The sequence below is a fragment of the Madurella fahalii genome (genome assembly GCF_045866475.1).
Source record: "Madurella fahalii IFM 68171 DNA, scaffold_2, whole genome shotgun sequence".
NCBI lineage: Eukaryota > Fungi > Ascomycota > Sordariomycetes > Sordariales > Madurella > Madurella fahalii.
Genome location: NW_027263972.1, coordinates 6045556 through 6069465, shown reverse-complemented (window position 1 = coordinate 6069465; position 23910 = coordinate 6045556). Strand labels below are relative to the sequence as shown.

Sequence of the window (23910 nt, the reverse complement as noted above, 5' to 3'; positions counted from 1 at the left end):
CGGGAAACAATGAACAAGCCTTAGGGATGGATGATAGCCTTACACGCAGCCAAATCGTTGTTGCACCGTCCAGCGCGCCCGTCACGAGTCGGGACCATGCCAGGGTTAGGGGAGCTCGGGGCATCACCAAGGGGGCTGGTATTCGCAGGGCCAGTCGTCTTGTTTGTGATCAGATGGCCAGTCAATTGACAACACAGATCGAGGAGGGCCTGGCTGAACAGGGCGGTCATACGTAGGGTCATGCGCACAGGATTGGCGCGATTCAGCCAATCACAGGGCGAGTAGTGGCTTAAGTAATCACTTGACACAGGCTCACGAGCTCTCTTTTTATTGCAAAAATGGACTGTTTGGCTCAAAGTTGCTCAGAACCGTGTGAATTCCCATCGGTCTCGGGCACTGGATCGCGACCGTTGTCACCTAGTGGTGATGGTGAGGCTTGGCTTGGCTCACCGCCTTCCAAAAACGGAAGGCGGTGTGGAATTAAGGTGTGCGGGGGCGCTTCCTAAGGTGCGAGTAGACGCCCCCGCCTCTAATTTAAAGCCGGACTCCCGGGTCCTGGACTCCCCTTCAGGCCATGCTGTGATGCCTGTATGGCCCTAAATCGCGGTGCCCATTTGGAGTTGCTGGGCTGTAGAGTAGACTTTGGCCGGTACCTGTGGCCGAGCTTGGAGGTACTTTTGAGGGGTGGTCGAGGGTGCCAAAAACAGCGGGTCAGGACTAGCCAAAATCAGCACCTCGGACTGCAAAACATGACCTTTTCTCTGTAATACAGACTTGGCTTTGGTGGGGTTGGTCTAGATCCTCCTCTGCATGAAAGCTAGGAGGAGGGTCAATGAATTATCTGCTCGTGGGACTTTAACTTTCTTCACTGAGCCGATCGAAACCCAACCTGGGCTTCAACCTTCTGATCGGTCCGGTTTGCCACTTCATCCCTGTCGCGACTTCACAAGGCAGTAAGAACACACTGTCTTTGTCATTGCTCTGAAACCCGGTTCAGCGCCGCCTTAAGGATCCGTCTCGTCGACGTCCCGCATCCATTGTATTGTCAGTACAACCTGCCGCAGCCCCGCTGGTTGGGCGCATCGGCTCACTCTCACTGTTTTAGCGTCACAAAATCGGTCAAGCAACGCAATGTCGAACTGCAAGTCATGCGTCGGGCCTGATTACCGCGCGGAGAGCCAGAAGCCTACGGCAACTGTCTCGACCGTGGTTGATGTGGATACAGTCACGGTCCTCCCACAGACGCCTCAACTGATTGCGCTGCTCTCGTGAGTACCTTCCGTTCCCGGCAGCTGATGCATTCTGATATGCCGCAGCATCATCCGCAACAAGGATACTCAGCGGGGCGACTTCATCTTCTACTCCAACCGCATCATTCGTCTCCTGGTGGAGGAAGGCCTCAACCACCTGCCTACCGTTGAGCACACCGTGACGACTCCTGTTGGACGCCCTTATGATGGTCTGGTGTTCCAGGGGAAAATCTGCGGTGTGTCCATCATGCGGGCCGGCGAGGCGATGGAGCAGGGGTTGAGGGAGTGCTGCCGGTCAGTGCGGATCGGCAAGATTTTGATCCAGAGAGACGAGGAAACGGCACAGCCCAAGCTCTTCTATGACAAGCTCCCCGATGACATCGCCGATAGATGGGTCCTCCTGCTGGACCCCATGTTTGCGACCGGTAGGTGTGCCATCTGGGTGCGAGTGCGAGGAAGGATGGCTGACCGGTTCATAGGCGGCTCCGCCATCATGGCCGTCGACGTTCTGAAATCACGCGGCGTGCCTGAGGAGCGCATCCTGTTCCTCAACGTCCTCGCAAGCCCCGAGGGCATCCGTAATTTCGCGACCAAGTTTCCCAAGCTCCGGGTGGTGACAGCCTTTGTCGACCAGGGACTTGACGAGAAGTGGTGAGTCCTCCCGGATACATGATCGAGAACGACCGGCTCATGGCTATTTTAGCTACATTATACCCGGCCTGGGCGACTTTGGCGACAGATATTATACCCGGTGAGATTCAACTCCTCAACGTTTATGCAGCGCGTGCATGAGTTCAACGTAGACATTATATTCTTCCGCTGGATTGAAACATTCCTCACGGAAAACTCACCGGTTGTGTGACTCGATATCGCCCGCGATCATCGCTGATTCCAATATCCCACTCAAGAGAAAGCAAGAGTGAACCGCCCATAATATATACCTTAATCGTAGTCATCATCGGCCGCGATACCCTCCCCTTCGTATCCCGCCTCATCCTCCTCCTCGTCTATCCTCCGGCTCGCGGCCCCAGCTCGTCCGCTGCTTAACCTGCTGGGCGCTGCTTGTGACGCAGACTCCTGGGCGACGGCATCTGGGGGCGCTAATGTCAATCTATGCGCCAGCTTAAGTGGAAGGGGTGACGACGCCTACCTGCTGCATCAACCCATTCACTATAGACGTCTACCGCTGCGGAAAGATCTGCCATGCTGTTGAGCCCCTGCGCTGTCGATGCGCCCCAATCGGCGCGTTACATCGATTTTGCTTACAGTTGATGCCGCACTGGAAATTCTGGCCGCAGACCTTGCACTCGAGGTGGCCGACGCCCGCTTTCTTGTCGAGCTTGACCGCAATGGATTTTTCGTGGTTGCAGAATAGACATGTAAAAACAGTCGGAAGCGGCTCGTTCTAAACGGTTGAGGGGTTAGCCCGAGCGCTTCGAGAAACTGCACGCTCTGGTAGAGACTGCGCATGCCTTCTTCTTCGCCACCGGCTTCTTTGAGCTCTTGCGTTTTCCCATTGTCTTTGGGTGGCTGTTTCGACTCGGTGGATTTGGTGGGGAGCGCTTGGAGTGGAAAATTCGCCCGCGACGACGGATGGTGTTCGATGGTGATGGACGCAGGCGAAAGCTGGCTTGATCGATCTCTTTATATGCCAAGGCGCTCGAAATTTTGGCCCGTCTGAAAAGCTTAAATTGGTGTGTTGTGCCGCGTCGTGCGAGTCCTGCAGTGCTTTGAGACGCGCCCAGACCCCGCCACCAAGAACGAATAGTGTCGGCGATGAAACTCGCGCCTTGCAAGATTCCAGTTGAAACTTTTGGCGGATATTTCCAGCACCAAGCAGCCGGTAGTTCAGAGTTGGCCCGTGCGGGCGCATTGGCAGGGCATGGCTTCAGCCCCGCAGTTTCAGATCTACACTACAGTGTCCACACACCACCGCCCGCCAGGCCAAGACTGGCATCCATGTGGCAATAAGCAATCCATCCATTCCGTTCTTCTGAACGCAGACTTGCTGCCAGAGATCGATCTCAATATCGCAACCGAAAGGACATTTGGTTCTCGGTACACCCAGTATGCCTCACGGCCACTACCAGACGCCATACTGTGCCTACTGTAGAATAAATGCTGCGGTCAGCCCGTAATCCAGCACATCCCGAGATCCAGAGCCGCGGAAGCCGATCCGGTCGGGTTGCGTTGCCCCGCCGCTGGCGCGCCGGTGGATCAGAGACCCATGGTGTGCAGGGGGCCACTGTGAGCACTACCGGACGCCATCCCTGCCTATCGATCACCTGCGCAGTTGTCCGTACCAGTGCCTCCCGACCGCCGGTGATACCTGCCAGACGGCGCCCGATGGAAGCCCATTGCTTATCACGAGACTCGTCTGGGCGCAAAACTTTGTGAACCCCCAGTCCTCAATACCATACAAATAATACCAATCTCGTTGAATCGCCGTCTTCGTGGCTTTCGACTAGGTTTGCTCGTTGTTGAAAGCGCACCGTCACAAATAGGGCACCAACCAAGGCCACCGGTTGGGCTCCGTCATCCTGTCCTCTGTTGGCATTTGTGCTTTGTTTTCCATCCGGCAGTGTATCATTGCTGCAAACAACCCCTTCTCACGTCCCTACGTCCTGCCATTTCCATCTTCTCTCTGGTGGGATCGACATCATGGCATCCGGCTTAGAAGAGGTGAAGGAGGCGCTGAAGGCCATTACCCAGGGTCAGACGCAGTTGTTGTCCGCTGTCGAGTCCATTTCGCAGCGTGTCGGTGAGCTGGAGAAGTCTCACGATGGCCGACGCCCAAGCACCACCGAGGCGGATGGAGTTGGCAGGGTCACCACACCTCTCGGCGCCGGATTCACCCACACGCCGTCGGCCGTGATGCCGGCCGAAGCGGGGACCCGTTCGCCCCCGCCATCGTCGGCATCCCCGGATGTCAAATCCGGCTTCTCATCGCGCGTTATCCTCACCACGTATCCCAAACAGATCGGCATCAAGCCACTGCCGTTGGAGTGGGGAGCCGAAGATGCCCTGAAGCGCGGGCCTGTAACCGTGTCCAGGTCAACGTCCACCATCGGGAGACGGAACGCCATCGGTGCTCACGGAGGCTCGTATTCCATCTACTATGCCTTGGCTCTTGCCAGCCGGGAGCTCAAGGCTGACCACAAGCCCGACTACACCAACACCGAGCCTGCGGTAAACATTGGTCCCTTTCCCCAATGGTCTGACAAGAAGAAGATTGTGGCCATGGACCCCTGGGGCCACTTGGTTCCGTGGGTTTACAAGGACATTATGCAGAAAGAAAACGGCATGTTTCCGATTTGAGACTTTGTTACCCGGCTGTCTAACGCGCCGATAGTGGATTTGCGGCCGACCATCGCCATCACTAAGGCTCACATGAAGCTGCCGGAGCTCGAAGAGAGCGTGAAGAGCGGGCGGCTGGTTCCCGACGGGAAGGTGTGCCTCAACGAACTTGGCGAGCTTAACGTGACCAAATTCGCTGTTGAGCCTGTTTGGTATCTTCCCGGCGTTGCCGAGCGATTCGGTATCGATGAGGGCACGCTGCGCAGGTCCCTCTTCGAGCATACCGGCGGCATGTATCCAGAGGTAAATGCTTCTTTGAGGAGAAAGGAGCTCCCACTTTGCCGGGCATGAGACTGATGCGGCGTGTAGCTGATAACCCGCTCCGACATCAAGGTCTTCCTACCCCCTATTGGTAAACAATATCCCGCTCCCCGCGCTCCTCCGCTATCGACATTATCTGACTGGCCACAGGCGGTTTGACGGTTTACTGCTTCGGAGATCCGGCGAAAATGTCCGACCCTTCCAAGAGGCTCGCGCTGCGCATCCATGACGAGGTAGGCCGCCATGGGATCTCCGTGCTGATACCCCCGCTGACAGCAGCCCGGCAGTGCAATGGCAGCGATGTCTTTGGCTCGGATATTTGTACATGCAGGCCCTATCTCATCTTCGGCATCGAGGAGGCGGTCAAGGAAGCACAGAATGGCGGCAGCGGTGTCGTGATCTACTTCCGTAAGGAAGGCAGAGCTCTTGGCGAAGTAACCAAGGTAAGTGTTTTCCCGGTCCGTTCCTCTACCGTTAGATCAGGAAACTCACCCGAATGCAGTACCGTATGTCTCACTCCTGGAGGGCCGGCTCTATTGCGGTTACCTCAAGTGTCACGGGCCTGTCTAACAGAGATCTGCAGTCGTGTATAACGCTCGCAAGCGGGGAGAGGATCGCGCATCGGACTACTTCAAGAGGACAGAAAACATCGCGGGGGTCAAAGATATGCGCTTCCAGGCCCTGATGCCGGACATCCTGCACTGGCTCGGTATTACCAAGATCGACAGGATGCTCAGTATGAGCAAGTTAGTTGCACACGTGCCTAACTCTCGGTTTCTGTACTGACATATTTCGACCTCTAGCATGAAGCACGATGCCATCGTAGGACAGGGGTGAGTCCGGATCACTACTGCGCTGTTGTTGAAACGAACGAGCGACGCTAACAGCGCCATCCCCGATAGTATCCCGATCCACGAGCGAGTTGAACTCCCAGAGTCGTGGATTCCGGCCGACTCGAGAGTAGAGATCGATGCCAAGATCACTGCCGGTATGGCAACTTTGCTGCCTGCCCTTTTTGACCTCCACTCTGACACACGGCTTTACGGCAGGGTATTTCACAACGGGCCAGCGAATGACGGAGGAGCAACTCAAGGCCGTGCAGGGCCGCATATGGGAGGAGTAAGCAACCACCGGAAACGTACTGACGAATCGCGGGGTGCAGGATACTGACAGAAGGCACAGCATCGACCACTAACGCCCCGCCGAAGCCACGTCCTGCGTAGCTCCAAGAGGCCTGCAGCCGTTTGCAGTATTTGAAGCGTCACGCTTGCCATTGCGAGCCGCGTGCCCTCCAAATGCTCCACCAATACCGTTGGGATCCGGTGCCACGAGCCCAGGGCAAGAGAAACAGTCGATAAATACCCAAGCAGATTGGTCCTTTGTTGGTCCTCCTTTCCCCTCTCAAAAATGTATCGAGACTCCTGCAGAGGCATTTTCAACAAATTTCCCCCACAACGGGAAAGGGGAGGAAAAAGAGAGACATGGGAAACGGGGAAAAATAAAAAAAAAAAAAAAAAAAAAAAAAAAAAAAAAAAAAAAAAAAAATATTTCTACTGTCACGCGCTCACTCTTGATGTCGCGTGGAACAACGACCGTGGATCAACACGGGGGCTTCCGGTGCTGGGCTGACGCCATGCCACCATACCTTTCTTGAGCAGATCCTGTCCTGATCAAGACCTTTTTATTTCCCACTTGCCGTGAGTGAGATCTGATAGTTTGTCCATTTCCGTATCTTCCGGTCGTGTGAGTCTTCCCAGAAGAAGAACACTTGGAGAGATTCGTTCCAGTGATTGTAATACCTCGGAATTTTTAATGTTGACCGCCCCTAGCGAGGTTTCTGGTACGATGCAAGATGCTTCGATGACGTGATGCTGGCTCCTTTTGCTGTTCCGGAACATGCTATACCCCACAGACGCCAGGTCTCTTTTACAGCTTGCAGCACGTCAACCCAGCAAGCCGGCATCCGAGGAACATGTTTCCTTCCTCCGACTTTTCCTTTCGGATGAACAGATTCCTTTGATACATTTACTTGATTTCTGACTTCTTGGGCCATCACCTTGGTGTGATAATGACGCGATCCGGAACCGGGGGATGGCCCAGTAAGGTTGGTTTGTACTGTGCTGTGCCGATCAAGGATCCGAAGCACTCGGAGCTTTGTACTGCACCGCGGCACGGCTCTGCGTGCTTGCTGGCCCAAAGCAGGAACCTCGAGAGCCATTGGATCGTTCATTCAGCCATATGCGGCGTGCGGGAGGTGTCAATTGGGCATTAGGCACGGGGGCAGAGCAGGAGGAGACGTGGAAAATCGCGCAGGGCTGATTTTGACGCCATGGAGATAGCATCTGTAGATAATACCGAGCATTGTTGTTTGGTGGCGCAGAGGCCCTCCCCCCCTTTCCCACGTGTTTGGTGGGAGGAGTATGAGGAGGATCGGATGCGGGACGGGGACGGCACTATGGGATTGAGTCAACCGGGGATGCCTCCGGTTTCAGTCGATCCCGCCGCGTTCCTGAGGTTGTGTGGGTGGAAGAGCTAGTGTGTTCGTGAGACTTGCCGTCCAACGGGGCCAAGGCGACCTAAAAAAACGCGAAACCGCGGAAAGCGGAAAAAGATTGCCCATCATCTACTATCTATCAATCCCGCTTTTCGCTGTTCCACCGGGATTTAGGTGAGGTTGCCTTGCAGCAGCCGGTAAGGAACGAGTTGTAGGGAATGTAATCAAAGACAATATTGGAACGAGATCTCGGATAGTCACGAGGCTGGCCAGAGAGCTTCTCCTCTTCTTCCCAAAGAGCTTAGCTGCGTGCTGCTGCGTATTCCAGACCCGTTTTGGGCTTGCATGAGTGTGTGTGCGCGCGTTGTGTGCGGGTGTGTGGTGGGTGATGGCGGATGATGGTGGACTGACGATCACCGACCTCCTCCTGTGCCTGGGATTTGACCAGTCTTGGGCCCGGTTTTAATTCCTTGACAGGTACCTGGCGCAGGCTGGCTCCTTGGCCAGTCTGGAATATCTGGGCCCGTGGTCCAGGCCGCCAATGGTAGTCAGACACCCATGCACCGCCTGCAGCGTGCAGCTTCAGAGTTCTTGAAGTGTCATGTCGCGAGTGGCTGAGGATGGTTGCCGTACCCCACTCGGTGTTGTCTAGAAGCCTGACGAGGTTGCGCCCTGGCACCCTCTACCCCCCGCTCCGGAACAGTTGGATAGCGGCGCGCAGAGCGACTACCGGGGGGGAGCGTTTCCTGGATGCCCAAGGACCCGAGCATGGTAACCCTCGCTGAACTGGCTAGGCCCCGCATGGCGCAAGTCGAGGGTGGGTGGATGCTATGGGAAGCCACCATTTCATAAGCAATCAATTTTGCCTTGTGAATTGCGTGTCGCCGAAGCCCGGTTGTCCGAGCAAGGTTACTGGGTTCTAGGCTGCTGGCGCCAGGTCTTGCCGGCCCAGGCCAGCCAGCCGAGCAAGCCAGGCAGGCGTCGTCACACCCGCCCGCTGCGTTGGTCGATGGACGGCGGACTGGGTACGGCTTAGCCTCCCCTCCCTTGCCATTCAACCCAAACCATGGACTGACAAGTGGCAATGTCGCCCGAGACTGCCGTCACTGAAACCTGTAAACGTTGTATGCGGCATTGGCCGGTATCGTATTTCGGCCCAAGTGGGTGGCATTCTTAAACGGCTCATCAGCATCTGATATTGCCCCCCCCCTTCCCTTCGCTTCCCTCCTTCTTTCACCAGCCCGTAACTCGCGATCAAACGTGAAACCTTCAAGAGCCATCTTGACTATCAACAGCCGACAAAGGTACATCACTACGATCAATTGGTCAACAACCAAAACCATGGCTTCACTAGTTTCCGACTCGGGTCGTATGCAACGGAGGGATTCGGCGGACCGGGCATGCGGCTCCCGGAGACCAAGACTGATGCGAGCGTCCGCAACCGAGCCGTCCATCACGACTTCAAACGTTAGCCGGGATGCTCTCGCAACCCAATCGGGCCGGAGAGCAACGGAATTGCTGAGCCGGGTAGCGTTCGTCTCAGGCTCGCCGCCAGATTCCGTCCTCCGATCTACGTCACTGCTCTCCTCTCGGTCATCCATGTACGACAACATTGACCGGCAAGGAGAGTTATCATCATCGCCTGGGAGCTCCCCGGATGGTTTTGACGAATTGCACCCTCATCATTGTACGTCTTCCGTGTGCGGCTACATCGGGAGCTATGCTAACTGAATCCATAGTTTCGGGGCGATACTTCAGTTTTCCCAGCTTCGACATGTACGAAGCAAGTCAGCAGGATGGGGACAAGGAGAACGAAAAGTCGCCTTGATGAACCCAGGTTTAATGCGAGGCCAGGCTGCCAGACGTTGTCATATGTCTGAAGCATGTCGAGGTCGTGGAAGCGGATCAGGCGCACCAAGATCGCCCACTATTGTCCCCTCCCCCGAAGGCAAGAGCGCCGCACAGCGACGGCGCATCATGCCCGGAATACCAACACCCTTGGTGCCACGCAAACGTGGCTGACGCCCATTGATGGGAGCGGGGAATTTCGGTTGGGGTGGCAAGCTGGAGGAGTGCAATCAAGAAAATGCACAATCCCTGACTTGCCAGGATTCCTGGGTTGGGTAAACGAGGAGCATCAAAACAGGCAAGCATCGAGCAACATGGAAACGCATCGGGGACAGTCGAATCTTGTCGACCAACAGGAGCGAAGGGAAGAGGATGGCCGTGATACCCAATCGGCACACGCCGGAGGCTTGTGTGCTTGTACATAATGATAATGTCGTCACGGCATGTTTGTCGACATGACTGGGAGAAGCAGAGGCCTAACCGCGGCCGAGGTTAGCTCAGCGATGGAGTTGTCTGGTGAATCAAGATGCTGCAGGAAATGCAGTCCGTCTATCCCATTTCTCGCTGTTCCACGCGTCTTGCGACTGTATGATCGTCAAGCAGATCTCGGAATCTCGGTTGCAGGGAGATATGCAAATAAAGAGAAAATAAAACAGACCAATGAGAAAAATGTCAGAATAGGGAAAGTTTGCCGAGTTTGGTTCTTTCTGCTCGGGAAGCGCGTTTGCGCCGCGTGTTGTTAATTGCAGCCCTGCCACCAAAAAGGCCGCGAGTGCTGTCTTATTCCCCTGTTACAGTATCGCAGGGAAACGGCGGCGTCAAGCCGGAGGTAAAACGCACGGACCATTGAGCCCTAAGGTCCGATAAGCCAATGGAATCAATCCTGTACCGCCCCACAAGTCGAGTTTTTCCGCAGGCGGGCTGCGCCCACACAACGAATTCACAATTTCGACTCGAGGGGAGAAACTCCAAATTTCGCGACCTCGATTGCACGGTCTCCATCACTAACAAAGCAGCACATCCTGTCCGCCGTTGACATCGCTGCTCGTCAAGATGGCTGTTGGCAAGTACGTTGCGCCCCGGGATTTGACTTTCCTACGGATTGCCATCATATCGAACTGCGATTCCAGAGACTGGTGGATGTCCGATGGCTGATTGTCTGGTACAGGAACAAGAGACTGTCCAAGGGCAAGAAGGGCCTCAAGAAGAAGGCCCAGGACCCCTTCGCCCGCAAGGACTGGTACGGCATCAAGGTGAGTCGCTGGTTTCTTTTTGCCAGATTCACATCTGTTATGCGCTGAAGCTGACATGGTTGAAATCACAGGCCCCCGCGCCGTTCGCCATCCGAGAGTAAGATCCCATTTCCGCGAGACGCATGCCGTACGAGATTGTGACGGATTCCGAGACGGATTCTAACGTACGACCAGTGTCGGCAAGACCCTAGTCAACCGCACCACCGGTCTCAAGAACGCCAACGATGCCCTGAAGGGCCGGATCTTCGAGGTTTCGCTGGCCGATCTGCAGAAGGATGAGGACCACGCTTTCCGCAAGGTCAAGCTCCGGGTCGACGAGGTTCAGGGCAAGAACTGCCTGACCAACTTCCACGGCCTCGACTTCACCTCGGACAAGCTCCGCTCGCTCGTCCGCAAGTGGCAAACCCTCATCGAGGCCAATGTCACCGTCATGACCACCGACCACTACCTCCTCCGCCTCTTCGCCATTGCCTTCACCAAGCGTCGCCCTAACCAGATCAAGAAGACGACCTATGCCGCCACGTCACAAATCCGCGCCATCCGCCGGAAGATGACCGAGATTATCCAGCGCGAGGCGTCGAGCTGCACCCTGACCCAGCTCACCTCCAAGCTCATCCCCGAGGTTATCGGCCGCGAGATTGAGAAGGCCACCCAGGGCATCTACCCTCTCCAGAACGTACGTGATATTTGGGTCTGGGCATAAGGAAGCTGCTGTGAGGGTTGGCTAACATAGGGAACAGGTCCACATCCGCAAGGTCAAGCTCCTCAAGTCGCCCAAGTTCGACCTGGGTGCCTTGATGGCTCTCCACGGCGAGTCGAGCACGGATGAGCAGGGTCAGAAGGTCGAGCGCGAGTTCCGTGAGCAGGTCCTCGAGTCGGTATAAAGGGGGTTGTTTTTGGGAACGCACTGGGCAGGGTTTTCATCAGCAATACCTCTCTGGGGCATTGGGCTTTGCTTTCGTTGCATTTGGCGTGGTATCATGGTACAGTAGTCAAGGTAACGAATTTCCGTCCCGACGACGGAGCACACGGAATCAAAATGGATGACCAAAAGACCGTGACACGACCAGCAGACCGTCTCGCAGCAAGGGCGCCCAGCATTCGCGGATTGGGCAGTCTACGGCACCTAATAGGAAGGCTCCCGGTAATGTATGTGGGTTATGTATGGTCGACGTGGGCAATCAGGGAGACATAGCCGGGGTGTGGTCGCTCTTCCAGCTAGAGTTTCGGCGAAATGCCATGTCAACCAAAACTCACCCATGCTCCGGCTTTCTCAACGCAGCACCATTGTTGAACCCATGTAATTTGGACACGGCTACGATAAGCGTTTGTCCACCAGTGAAAGGACATTGGTTGCTCCAGGGTCATCCGGCCCTGCCTTAGCTGTTTCATAACGTCATCCGGCGAGCCTAGCTAGCTAGGTATGTTGGCACCGTACGAAACTCAACTCTCCCAACTCAACTTCACCTTGGTGCAAAAACCCGCCGTTGGAAAATTGACAGTTACCGCTTTGTTGCCCTAGTCGGACGGAGGACTAACTTGCCCATCCTTGCGCACTCCCACGTCCCCGCCAGTCCGGCTATCAAACCATTTTGTCAGCGGCCTCCGGCCACCTCGCTCTCTCAGTTTTCCCCCCACCGGCTCGGCGCTGCATCGCTCGGCAACTCTCTCCATTCCCGGCGCCCGCCTACGTACATACATAGTTGTCTTACCTACGTAATTCCGGCTTGTCGTGCTTTCTGCGGTGTCCTAGGATAATCACGTTTCTTTTATTTTTATTTTATTCCGCATCTCGGGGGAAAAGCGCGGATTGTTCCGTTTACCTTGTTCGGTTACACTGCTTTGGGGCATTGACTGGCCATCCATGGCTTCATCTCAGCCTCTCCCCATGCTCAAGGTGTTGTTAACTGGGCCGTCGGGGGCGGGGAAGTCTGCTCGTGAGTTGTTCTCCTCTCATTTCTTTTCACTTCCTTCCTGGCCTGCTAGGATTGGTCCGCGGGGGTTGCTGTTCGATGCAGCCGTTTTGGAGAAATTTGAGATGGGCGGTTTTGCTGATTACTGCAACAACCCCGGCCTTTGTTGGCGAGGTGTAGTTCTTACGAGGTACTGTGATGATGAGTTTGACCCCGAGACGGCATCTGCGACTATAGGGATTGATTTCAAAGTGAGACCCCCATCTGGCTTTTGTGATAAATGGTGTTTGATGGCGGGAGAAGGCCGACAAAGAGTGATGCTGAGGATTCTTCGATGGATGCAGAGCAAGACATTGTCCGTGAGGGGCAAGCCATACCGGGTGACGCTCTATGACACGGTGGGTAAATGACATTCACATCGTGAGTGTGTGGGAAATTCTGACCTTCTAATCCTCTTTTCTTCCCTTCTCCGTCCAGGCCGGTCAAGAACGATTCCGCACCCTCTCAACCAGCTTCTACCGCGGTGGGCACGGCGTCATACTAGTCTACGATATCTCCAGCCGGGCGAGCTTCCTGGCGATGGACAAATGGTTTGAGGAGGCGGAGGCGAATACTATGGGGGGCGTTGTGATGTACTTGGTGCGTATCATCTTCTGTATGCTTTGCAAGCCACCGCCGCCACTAGTATTGGAGTCTAGATTTCTTAAGTGGGATAGGCTGACGATTACCAGGTGGGATCCAAGTTAGACAAGGCCGAGCAAGGCCGGCAGGTCGCAGCAGAGGAGGGCCGGGCGCTGGCCGATGCCCATGGGGCGCGCTTCTGCGAGGCCAGCGCCAAGACGGGCGAGAATGTCAGGAGGCCATTTGTCGAGGTTATCGACCAGATTGTGCAGAACCCCGATCTTCTGACCACGGCTAGATCTGGACGAGCGGCGGGAACGGTGCCGGTGCATGGAAGTGATCAAGATTCGTTTTCGGGTTGTTCGTGCTGAGGATTTAGGGGTGCTGTAGAGCACTTCCTTGTCATTATCCGGGAAGCGGTTGTGATACCCATGTTGTGGTTTCGCCGAGAGTATATCTGATGTAACGGCGGTTTATGTCTATGTCTAGGAGTTGAGTATGCATACAGGAATATACATCATCCGCGAAAGGGCTCGTTCAACCATAATATTTGCCTGGTCATTTGCTCCCTTGCTAATCCTTTGGTTCCAAAAACCGAATCACAGCTATCATCCAGCCAGTCAACAAACATCAACCTCCCTACCATGGCAATTTTTACTCACCCTGCCTGAATGCCTCGGGATTCTCCGAGATGAGCCAGTGGCCAGCGTCGACATCAACGAGCTCGAACATGGGAAAGAACTGCCCGATAGCCGGAATCACTTCATCCGGGACGTACTTGCTTCTCGTGCCGCGAACGAACAAAGCTGGCTTTATAAAGCGCGCCTCGCTAGGGTCCTTGTAGGGGAAGTCGCCAAGGTGATCGAGGGCCTTGGCCAGGATGTGCAGCGGAACCCGGAACCTCTGAACTTTCTCGTTGGGCGGGCGGTGCAGGTTGCCGAGGAGGAATTGCCGGATGGTCAGGGACTGCTCCGTGAGTGGTCAGCTGGCTGAAGCGCACGGGATAAGGATGAAATTGAATAGGCTGGATGTTACCTTCTCGTACGGCTCGAGGATCTTGTCGGCGTCGGCCTGGCGAGCTACGTCGGCCTCGTCAATCTTCTTCATGCCTTGGATGTAGCGGGCAAAGTCGGACTCGAGGCGGGCGTCGATGGGTGCGTTGTCAACAGCGATGAGGTTGGCGACGAGGTCTGGTTCTTTGAGAGCGAGAGTCATGGCAGTTTTGGCGCCCCTTTTGTTGGGTTAGGAGGCATACTGAGGGCGAGGCAGGGGGTATCAGCTCACATTGAGTGCCCGATCAACGTCGGGTCCTTCAGCCCGTGTTCCCGGATGAAGTCGGCCACGTCGGCGGCCATAGCAGTATAATCATGTCGGTGGTCGTGCGGGGATTCGCCGTGGTTGCGAAGGTCCTGGTCATGTTAATTGCGCCGCCAAACTTAGCTGAGAAAACTGAAGTTACTCACCACAGCAAAGACATGTCTCCCTAGGTCTCGCGCGAGGACTCTGTTCAAATATCCTTACGTTAGAACTAAGGATTCCGGGCCGCGGATTGGTTATGCAGGAAAAGGCTACTCACTTACTTATCGTTCTGTTGTTCTTCTTGGACCCGAATAATCCGTGCATGAAGATGATGGGGGACGTCTGCCGATCACCCACGGGCTTTGCTGGCTCATGAAGGTCATAGGCTAGCGAAACTGTAGAGAACCGCGGTGAGGCTGGAGCGCCGACCGCAAACGACCTCGTTGCCGCCAAAGTCGGGACTCGGGCAACGTGGATGTATCCAGAACATGCGCGCCGAAAGGCGGAGGCAGATGTTGTGAAGCCAATCATTTCTTTCCCTACCTTAATGTAAACGAGCGTAAATATCTACCGCAATAACCAATTAGACCCCACGGCTTATTTACACGGGGCATAGAGATGAATGATTTCTGAGCCTCTGCATGTTCTGTACTCGGGGATGAGAATTGCAGTGAGCAATGGCGGCACTGCACACCTAAAATTCATCCGACGCACGTGCCACATACGTCATCTGTTTACTCTGTCCTGATCGGGTGTAAGTGAGGTGCGAAGAGGTCGGAGTAGGTACATTACAAGTGGGGAGCAAAACGAAGAATCAGCAATTAAGGAAACTATCATTCTGTTTCCTGGTATCAAATCAGGCTTCTATCCGGCCTGGAATGCCATCGTCACCCTGGCCCTGAGCTGCCTCTCCAACCCGATCTCGGTTCTCGGCCTCGAACATTGAGCGCCACAGGGACATCACTAATAACACGGAGAGAAAAGCTGCCAGGCGGTCTGCTTGGGGAGTTGGGAAGAAGGAGACTCTCGGCGGGGCCGCTTCGAGGGCCGGGCAGCCGCACGATCAACCTCGTCCCCCTCAACTCGCGAAAACCAGCGGATGAGGAAGCATATACTTGGAGGGACCGCAAGAGCGAACATTCAATATTAATAGAAGAGTGGCGGTGCGGAGGCCGAGATACACGTGTTTCCTCCTTCCTTCTCCTTGTTATCTAAAGTTCTCTAACCCCTTCTTCCTTCCGCCATCGTATCCGCCGATTCTTTTCACTAGCCGAATCTTCACCCTTGTACCTTCCCAAGCATGGCAAGAGCATCAACAATAATATCCATATATACCGCTGAATTCCTGATACCCAGAAATCACACTCTCCCGGGGTCCCAACAAACTCGCCTTCAACCCCCCGCATCAACCACTACCTTCGTCACCACCATCGTCAGCTCAAGCAACCACACCCTCAACTCATGTTTCCCAGCCGCCACCCTCCCCAGATCTGACTTCCTCACGTACGCCCCCTGAATCACCGCCTCCGACCACCCGGGCGGCTGGCTACTCCCGTCGTTGACCGGCTCCGACTGCACCGTTGTCACGCTCCCAATATCCAGGCTAAACGAATACCGGTTCGGACTGTTGGGGTTCGCATTCTCCGACGGCACAGGTACACAGTGAGCGACGCCGCCTGGGCATTCGAGAAGGTATAGAATGGGGGGACGAGAACGGGCCGTCTCGCCGGGCGACTAGGAAGGAGTCTTGGCGGGAAGCTTGACGCCCAACAGCGTACGGCCGTAATCTGGCATGACGATGTACTCGGACGACGTCACTGCCGGGGGGAGGGGGAGGGGGGGGGGTAAAGTGCCCCCCTGAGCAGACAACCCCATAAAGCCGTTGCTGGCTGGCGTGTTGGCCCAGTTCAGCCGTGGGTGGGTGTTCGCGCTCGGCTCCTGCCAGTTGTGGTAACCGATGAGTCTGCGCCATAATGCCGTCCCATTTTCCGTTCAAAAGGCTATGATACCTCCTCGTTCTCTCCGAGTCGGCTACGAACGCTGCCTGTGCCTGCCTAGCAAGCTTGTTCGCACTTGTGCGATTCTCATTGGTGTACTTGCTGCCAAGGGCTGTTTTGGTGTATATCTCGTACACACCTCTCCTAGCCATCACGGGATGGAGTATCAGTTCAACGGATGAGACCTGCACATTCGCTGGAAGGGCATTATACACGGTCTGGGCTTCGCTAAGCAGGTCCGTCCACTCTTGAAAGTTGGTCTCCGCTTCGTCGTAGTGGACCGCGTTGAAGGCAAAGGGGGCCCTGTTTAAGACCTCGTTTTTCATACGCGCTGCGAGGATCACCAACGTAGTCGAAGTGGTAGTAAATGCCTGAGCGGTCGCATCTAGCACCTTCGTTACCGGTTGGGATTCTGCGAAAGTTTCCTCGATTGTTATTACTCCACAGGAATGTCACGCCATCCAGACTTTATTCACTTTTGCCAGTATCCTGGGATTTCCTACGATGCCTGTTAAACAACGTGGTGTTGCAAGCCTGAGGATATATTGTTTGGACATATTATTATTCTTCCTACACCGCTTTACCCAAGATAGGGTGTGCCGGACCTTCTACCGCTAAATACATAGGAAAACCGTGCTGTAAAAGCCGGGTGAAAAACCTATATCAACAAGTAATAGGAAAACAACTGTAGTAGTTGCCGGTTAGTTGCAAAAGAAAGGAAGGCCTTCATTGTTTGGACATACATTGTACCCTTTAAGTCCCTCGGCTTGTACTACTAATGTCCACGAGCATGTGATGCTTGTGACCGCGATCTCCGGGGCTCACGTGTCAAGGCGGAGACAACAATGCTTGAGCCACAGGATCGTGCATATCTCTTAACATAGTTTCGTCATATATATATTAGGTCCACCGAGCACTCTTCTGACCTCTCCCGATGGCCTAGAAAAAGGTAGGTCTCCCTCGTAGCCCAGCGGCCATCGGGGGAGGTCACCGTAAACTATGCCACACAGACCCTCCCACACTTTGCCATCGTGAAGTTACGAGTTCGATCCCAAGTCTAGAAGCAGAAAAATAGCAAAGAAAAGAATTGAAAAAAAAAAAAAAAAAAAAAAGATGAAAAAAGATGAAAAAAGATGAAAAAAGATGAAAAAAAGATGAAAAAAAGATGAAAAAAAAAGATAAAAAAAAGCCAAAAAAAAGTAGAGTTGTAACCGAAGTAAAACCCTACCCAGGGTTTTCGTAGCCGGCTACCTCCCTCTAGAGGGGGCTAGCCGGTGAGCTTTTGGTGATTTCTCTGTGAGGAGATCCTTATGCGGTATGAGACTGTCTCCTTCTATAACGTCGCTGTGTCTGATATCGTCTGGATTGAACTGACCGGTATCTTCGAAGCTAGGACAGTCGTATAACCCGGGCTTGTGGTATGTCCGATAAGGGTTTTCCGAGGATCTAGGTGATAGTGGACAGTTGCTACTGAATAACTTCTTCTAATATGCGAGAGGTCGGGGTTGGTGAGGCAGCATCCTCCGATCCTCTTATACCTATGGTGTATATAGCACTCCAATTCTTGGACCTTGTGACTCCTTCATCTATAATCGCTTGAATGCCAGCCTTATTGCTCCCCTAATCCCACGCCCCGCTGAGAAACCTCCCTTGCTCCTTGTCCGCCCTGGCCATCGGTTTATGATGGCTTGTCCCCATGAAAATGCCATACTCGGTGGATGTCGGTCCGTTTCTCGGATCGTCCAAGTAGAACATGTTAAACCATACGCTTGTAGAAGTCGGTGACGAAAGGGTTGCCGTGCTAAGAGTGAACTTGGTACGGTCCCAGCTTGTTAGTCCTTGGGATTCGTCATTCAGAAAGATGCCTCTGTACTTCACGGACGGAAACCCTTCTGTGTAGACAGTGCTGCTGGCCCAGATGTATCGCCTCTTGGTTGGTGGAACGTCCGCCCAATAGCGCCAGGGCGACACACCAATCCACATCGTACGCTCCCAACACGATACCGCGCATATCGGAGCCGGCAATCACGGAGACTGTGTCTCGACCGTCCCATAGCGTCTCTACAATCCGGTATGAAAAATCCTCCATTTGTTCGCGAGGGTTGTAATGTCTAGCTTCTTTGAAGCTGCAAGCGAGTCTACAAGACTGGACCTCCCAACGGTGCCAATGAGAATGATGGGCTTCTTGTTCCTCCTCTGAGGGATGGTCGAATCCCAGTCAGCCACCACCACGGTGCCATTGACTCCTAGCATTCTGCCGAAGTCGGCTGCCAGATGGCTGGCAACTCGTTTCACGCCTGGGAGATCATTGTTTGCCACCTTAATTTCCGGTGCGAGACCTGGAGCGCCCAGTTGAAACCTCGGATCGTTGGGAGAGAAGGTGAAGATTGAAGGCTTTTGCGTGTATGCGGCCGCCGGGGTAAAGACGCAGAGCGCGGCGACGACGGATTTGATTAGACGAAGATACGAAGCCATCTTGCTCCCATGAAGCTTATGAGATACAAAGCCGTCTCGCCTCAACTGATGACCACGAATACAATAGGTATAAAGTCCCTATTTGAAAACAATCAGGCCTTTCCCTGCGTCCATTTCGGAATACATGTTGCCGTGGTTGGGTAGCCGTTTACTGATTGCTCTATCTTCCCTGCGCGACCCGCTAAATCTGGCTAAACAGATCACCCGTACTCAGACCCCCATCTTATTAAAGACGCCTTGGGGCCTTCTTCGGGACGTGGTATATTTCCTGAACCGTCACGCGCATTGTATGACAGCTACTCTAGCCGCTCGCCGTCTCTTCAGAGTCGGGAATCGGGCTGGGGGGCCGTTGACGCATATTCACGGCATGGAAATTCGACAGCCGCTCGCGTGCGCGGCTAGGTATTTCAGTAAAAGGAACTGTTGGGCTGCCGGCGGACGGCCCCCGGTCTGATGGCGCCGGGTCACCGCGCGCACGGCTAGGCGTTTCGGAGAAGGGAACCGTCGGACTGCCATGGGACGGACGCCGGCTGCGGGTGCCGGCCGGTCAGGAGAGCGGCTAGGTGTTTTGGTAAACGGAATAGTCGGAGCGCCATCTGATGGGGTCTGGAGCCTACGTCGATGCGGTTACGGCCCTCCAGACGGGTCGGTTGCTGGCAGGTCCCGCTTCTCAGCGGTTGGAGGACCTTGGTTAGCAAACTGCTGCGCCCTCGCGCGAAATGCTATAAAGTTGTCTTCATCAAGGCCAAGGATCGCTTCCAGCAGCTCCACAGCACGCTCAGGGTCAACCTGCACCTCTTCACCGGACCGGCTCGCGTCGGCCGCCTCTAACTGAATATCGTAAAATTCGCTGAGGTAGGTAAGCATTTTGTAGTCGCGCTCCTTCTGTGGTTTTCTTAGGCCATAAAATTCGTCGGCGTACTTGGGAAAGTAGTCTAGGTTGGGTTCTCCGGCGCCGCGGCCTTGGATAAAGATGGGAACGGGGCGGATTCGGGCTATCGGGTTCTTGAGTTTGCTGTTGAGACTACGGGCTTCCATTTGCCTCATTCTAACATCCATCTGGCTCATTGTAACCTTAATCTCCCCAACATCGGCCTCGAGTCTTCCGATTGCCTGTTGCCTGGCGGACATCTTTGAAACTCCGCCTTTGTCTCTTGGCGGAAGGTTTCGGTTTCTGCCGTGACAATGGCTCGCACAGCCGTGTCTATGCTCATTATCGTCAGCTCCGATGTTGTCTTCTTGTGCGAAGTTGCGTGTGGGAACCGTGCATGGAGCCTTGGCCAGGGATCCTGATTTGGGCCTTGCTCTTAACTGACCACCCAAGGCCCCATGTCAGGCTCCAACGCCTGGCAGCGGCGGGGCGATTCACGTGACTTCACGTTGCGAGGTAATCGGGCGTGCTCATGTTCCCCTTGATAATTTAGATCCCTTGTCCCGCGGTTTTGAGAACGGTTTATTTGTGCATTTCCAGCAAATGTCCTTGTATAGATATGTGAATTTCAACACAGTAATGTCGGCACCGGTCAATGGTGCGAGGAAACACACTCGCTTAACGGAGAGACCTGCGCGCTCTAAGTAAACAAGCGCCTGAACCATAAGGTGATCGCAGCGGAATCCCCTGACCCGGAGGTAGGCAATGCCAGCCTACGCAGGCCGAATATATCTCTGCAAGCACAGCCCCTTGTTCCGTGATGGCTAGCACTGCGTGCCAGTGCCAAGGGCGGTAGGTGCCTGATCTGTGGGCTATTCCAAAAGATCACGGATGTTGGGATGGGGGAAGCTCGGATTAAGTCAGTTTAGCTGGCAAGGTACACTGTATGCGCACCAAGGGCTTAAGTTTGCTGTCAAACAGCTCTCAGTAATGGAAATCGTCAGTAGGTCGGGTTTTAAGCGGGGCTCATTGCCTGAGCCGCCATAGCTTCGGCTTCCCGCCAGCTCGCCGAGCATTGGGGACGCCGCCACCTCCGTGTGTGCCAGGGTCGTTGTATTTGCGTTGAAATCTGAAGCCACTCGCCCGCTAAACAGCAGCCCAAACCGCGACACATGTTGGCTGTCTGGAAGAATTGCACAACCCCGAAAGACGATATGGGAGCGGGTAAGCGAGAATAAACCAATGAGGTAAGAAAGGGAAGCGACTGTCCACTTGCAGCCAATTAAGAATCGATCGACGGGAAAATAGAGATATAAACTGGAAGGTTAGGTATTGAACCTCCAAGATACCTCGTAGCCCCGCGTGGTTGCTGCGAGTGAACGGCATCGGGCCGGGTCATTGAATCGTGAACTGCAAGTACGGCCGCAATTTAGGTATGGGAATTGACTCCGATATGTCGGGAGGACTCCGTACAGATCTCATGGTTAAAGCAAAATGTCTGTCTGCAGCCCCCCATCTTGTCCAACGTTGATCGAGGGAACTGGGAATGGATAATGAAAATTGGAGTCGAAGAAGAAGTGGAGCTGGATGCGAGAAGAGCGACCACTTGAAGCTACGAAGTACAGTACATGTGGTGTAAGAGAACAACCCCCCCTCCCCCCCCTTGTACCGCTCCCATTCTGCCAGCTTAACCCCACAAAAATACTCGAAAATCGTCCAGGCATGCCCCGCATCCAACCTTACAGTACCCTGTATTCCTCCGAGTGACGCCGGATCAGACTCCCCCAAGCCAGCCCACAGCCCGCCTACTCTAGTGTACCCTACCCGCAGGCTAGTTCGAATGACCAAGCACACCCATAACCGACAAACAAATCCTCCCTTCCCACCGCCGACATGGCAGATGCCGCCGTCGTCGCTCTTAATTCCCTCCTCCGAGGTGCGTCGATCGACGACCATACCGAGGCCCTCAAGCTCGCAAGTGCCGCCGTGCGCGCTGCAAAGGACAATAGTGCCCATCTGGCCACAGCCCAACATACACGCGTGGTCGCGCTCCTAAAACTCGACCGCTTCGATGATGCCCTACGTGCCATTGCCGAGGGTGGTGATGCCCTCGAGAAGACATGCACCTTTGAGAAAGCATATGCGCTCTACAAGACGGGGGATCTAGAAAGCGCCGAAGCTGTCTTGAGAGTTGCTGCTGGTACTCCCGATGCGAGGACACAGAGGGGCCTGAAACACGTCACCGCACAGGTGGCCTACCGTGCCGAGAAGTTCGAGCAGGCTGCCGCGTTATACCGGGAACTCGGGGCCGACGACGGGGCTGCGAGATACGGCGAGGAGAACGACTTGCGAATTAACCTGTCCGCAACCAATGCGCAGCTCGAGTGGCAGGGCAAAGGTTGGGCCGTACCGCAGGAGGAGAAGCTGCCCGCGAGGGAGGACCTAGAGGCGTTCGAAACCGCATACAATGCTGCCTGCGGTTGTATATCCCGCGGGGACTTTGCAAAGGCGGCCGTTCTGCTCAAGCGCTCGAGAGATCTGTGCGAGGCAACGGAAGACCTAGATGAGGAAGAGAAGAAGATTGAGTTGGTGCCCATTGTTGTGCAGCAGGCATACGTCTATACAAAGTTGGGGAAATTGGATGAGGCTGTGGGTATCCAAAACTCCCTCGGCCTAGACAAGTGAGTGATTCATCCTGCAGCAGCCGGCCGCTTCGTAGCTAATACCAGACCCAAGCATCTCGGACTCTTCGACCAAGGTTGTTGCTCGGGCGAACTCCCTGGTCCTCCAAGCCGAGAGCAACCCCTACATGGCTCACCGGATGTCTGATTCTCTGCCGAAAATAACCGGGAACGACCGTTTATTCGAGTATCAGGGTGCCGTCCTGCGACGCAACAAATACATCCTCGACTTGCAAGTGCAAAAATTCGCCGGCGTTGAGAGGTCCACTTCTCGTATCCTGTCACGAGAGCCCGTCCCGGCCATCTCTAACCACAAGTGCGACCTCGGAGTCCTGGAGGCCGCCTCGGCTAGCCAATTGCAGACCGGCCAAGAAGCCCTGCGCCGTCTTCTCCCTCTTCTTGAATCTAGACCGAATGACGTGGGCCTTCTCCTGACCGTCATTCAGCTCTACATCCAACTCCGGAATCCCGTCCCCGCCATCAACCTCCTCGAAGCTTTCTTCAAGCGCCTGGAGGCCGCCACGACGGCTGACCACGCTGATGTGCGTTTCGCCCCGGGCCTGGTCGCCCTAGCGGTGTCCCTCTACCGCACTCAGGGACGACTCTCGGCAATCCGGGACGAACTTTCCAAAGCCGCGGCGCACTGGCAAAAGAAGTCTGGATCCGCCTCTTCCGGGGCCGGTAATTCACTCCTCCGTGAGGCTGGTATCGAACTGCTGCGCTCCTCTCACCCGGCCGACCTTGCGGCTGCGGGCCAAGCTTTCTCCCACTTGGTGGCTACACAATCCGGTGATCGCACCGCAAAGGCCGGGCTGGTAGCCAGCTTCGCCACGAGCGACTCCGCCAAAGTGCAGCCCTCTCTCGACATTCTTCCCCCCGTCGAGGAGCTGACGCGGGGAGTGGATGTTGACGCCCTTATCGAAGCTGGCGTAGCTGTCCTCCCCCCGCCCGCCGTGCCCACGCAAGGCAAGAAGCGCGCTCTCGAGCAAGGCGATATAGAGAAAGACAGGCAGCAACAGCCCGCCGCCAAGAAGCGCCGCAAGAGGAAGCTGCCCAAGTCATACGATCCCAACAAGCAACCCGATCCGGAACGGTGGCTGCCCCTGCGTGACCGCAGCAGCTACCGGCCCAAGGGCAAGAAGGGCAAGAAGCGTGCGGCCGAGGCAACACAGGGCGGCATCGTGCGGGAAGAGGAGACGCTCGAGCTCGCTGGCGGCGCTGGATCCGTCAAGGTTGAGAAGGCGCCGGCTGGAGGGGGCGGCGGGGGCGGCAAGAAGAAGAAAAAGGGGAAGAAATGAACGGATGTCGTACCCCTTGATCTCTATATAGTGCAAACACGCCAGGAATAGACAGATATTAGGAAGCCCTCTTACCGGCCACACAATCTTGGCAGCTTCAGTCTGGCCGTCGAATAAGACAGTTTTCACGCCACATCATCAGCAGCAGCACAATAGAATGCATTAGAGAGTATTTTCATAAGAATGCTCAGAAAGTAATCTACCGTAGTATAATACCTTATTCTACCCCCCCAGAGAACGAATCCCCCTGCTTGCGCCCTGCAGCCCGTTCATCCGCAATAAGAAAATCAAC

General features: G+C 55.0%; 8 protein-coding genes across 8 annotated transcripts; 5 read left to right on the top strand and 3 right to left on the bottom strand.

The window, feature by feature from the left end:
* Nucleotides 1-1131: 1131 nt before the first annotated feature.
* FUR1 (Uracil phosphoribosyltransferase, synthesizes UMP from uracil) lies at nt 1132-2005 on the top strand (the record flags this gene model as incomplete). Its single annotated transcript, XM_071059945.1, has 4 exons — nt 1132-1268; nt 1317-1675; nt 1730-1901; nt 1954-2005. The coding sequence occupies 4 exons, from the start codon at nt 1132-1134 to the stop codon at nt 2003-2005; spliced, it is 720 nt and encodes a 239-aa protein (XP_070916046.1).
* Nucleotides 2006-3911: 1906 nt separating this feature from the next.
* Nucleotides 3912-5991, top strand: URG1 (Uracil-regulated protein 1; the record flags this gene model as incomplete). The annotated part of the gene is made up of 10 exons (XM_071059944.1): nt 3912-4551; nt 4603-4850; nt 4917-4959; nt 5019-5101; nt 5156-5311; nt 5371-5374; nt 5452-5614; nt 5672-5701; nt 5771-5856; nt 5918-5991. 10 exons carry the CDS (start codon nt 3912-3914, stop codon nt 5989-5991), a joined length of 1527 nt encoding a protein of 508 aa, XP_070916045.1.
* A 4272-nt stretch (nt 5992-10263) lies between these two features.
* RPS1 (40S ribosomal protein eS1) lies at nt 10264-11347 on the top strand (the record flags this gene model as incomplete). Its single annotated transcript, XM_071059943.1, has 5 exons — nt 10264-10277; nt 10379-10463; nt 10535-10560; nt 10638-11139; nt 11204-11347. 5 exons carry the CDS (start codon nt 10264-10266, stop codon nt 11345-11347), a joined length of 771 nt encoding a protein of 256 aa, XP_070916044.1.
* Nucleotides 11348-12327: 980 nt separating this feature from the next.
* Nucleotides 12328-13368, top strand: MFIFM68171_04522 (Ras-protein Rab-18; the record flags this gene model as incomplete). The annotated part of the gene is made up of 5 exons (XM_071059942.1): nt 12328-12400; nt 12557-12627; nt 12721-12774; nt 12854-13015; nt 13108-13368. The coding sequence occupies 5 exons, from the start codon at nt 12328-12330 to the stop codon at nt 13366-13368; spliced, it is 621 nt and encodes a 206-aa protein (XP_070916043.1).
* Nucleotides 13369-13570: 202 nt separating this feature from the next.
* MFIFM68171_04521 (uncharacterized protein) lies at nt 13571-14827 on the bottom strand (the record flags this gene model as incomplete). The annotated part of the gene is made up of 6 exons (XM_071059941.1): nt 13571-13602; nt 13660-13963; nt 14033-14228; nt 14282-14406; nt 14461-14500; nt 14574-14827. The coding sequence occupies 6 exons, from the start codon at nt 14825-14827 to the stop codon at nt 13571-13573; spliced, it is 951 nt and encodes a 316-aa protein (XP_070916042.1).
* Nucleotides 14828-18354: 3527 nt separating this feature from the next.
* On the bottom strand, nt 18355-18768 carry MFIFM68171_04520 (uncharacterized protein; the record flags this gene model as incomplete). The annotated part of the gene is made up of 1 exon (XM_071059940.1): nt 18355-18768. One exon carries the CDS (start codon nt 18766-18768, stop codon nt 18355-18357), a length of 414 nt encoding a protein of 137 aa, XP_070916041.1.
* A 627-nt stretch (nt 18769-19395) lies between these two features.
* Nucleotides 19396-19899, bottom strand: MFIFM68171_04519 (uncharacterized protein; the record flags this gene model as incomplete). Its single annotated transcript, XM_071059939.1, has 1 exon — nt 19396-19899. One exon carries the CDS (start codon nt 19897-19899, stop codon nt 19396-19398), a length of 504 nt encoding a protein of 167 aa, XP_070916040.1.
* A 1633-nt stretch (nt 19900-21532) lies between these two features.
* Nucleotides 21533-23618, top strand: srp72 (Signal recognition particle subunit SRP72; the record flags this gene model as incomplete). The annotated part of the gene is made up of 2 exons (XM_071059938.1): nt 21533-22320; nt 22376-23618. The coding sequence occupies 2 exons, from the start codon at nt 21533-21535 to the stop codon at nt 23616-23618; spliced, it is 2031 nt and encodes a 676-aa protein (XP_070916039.1).
* Between the last annotated feature and the right edge of the window lie 292 nt (nt 23619-23910).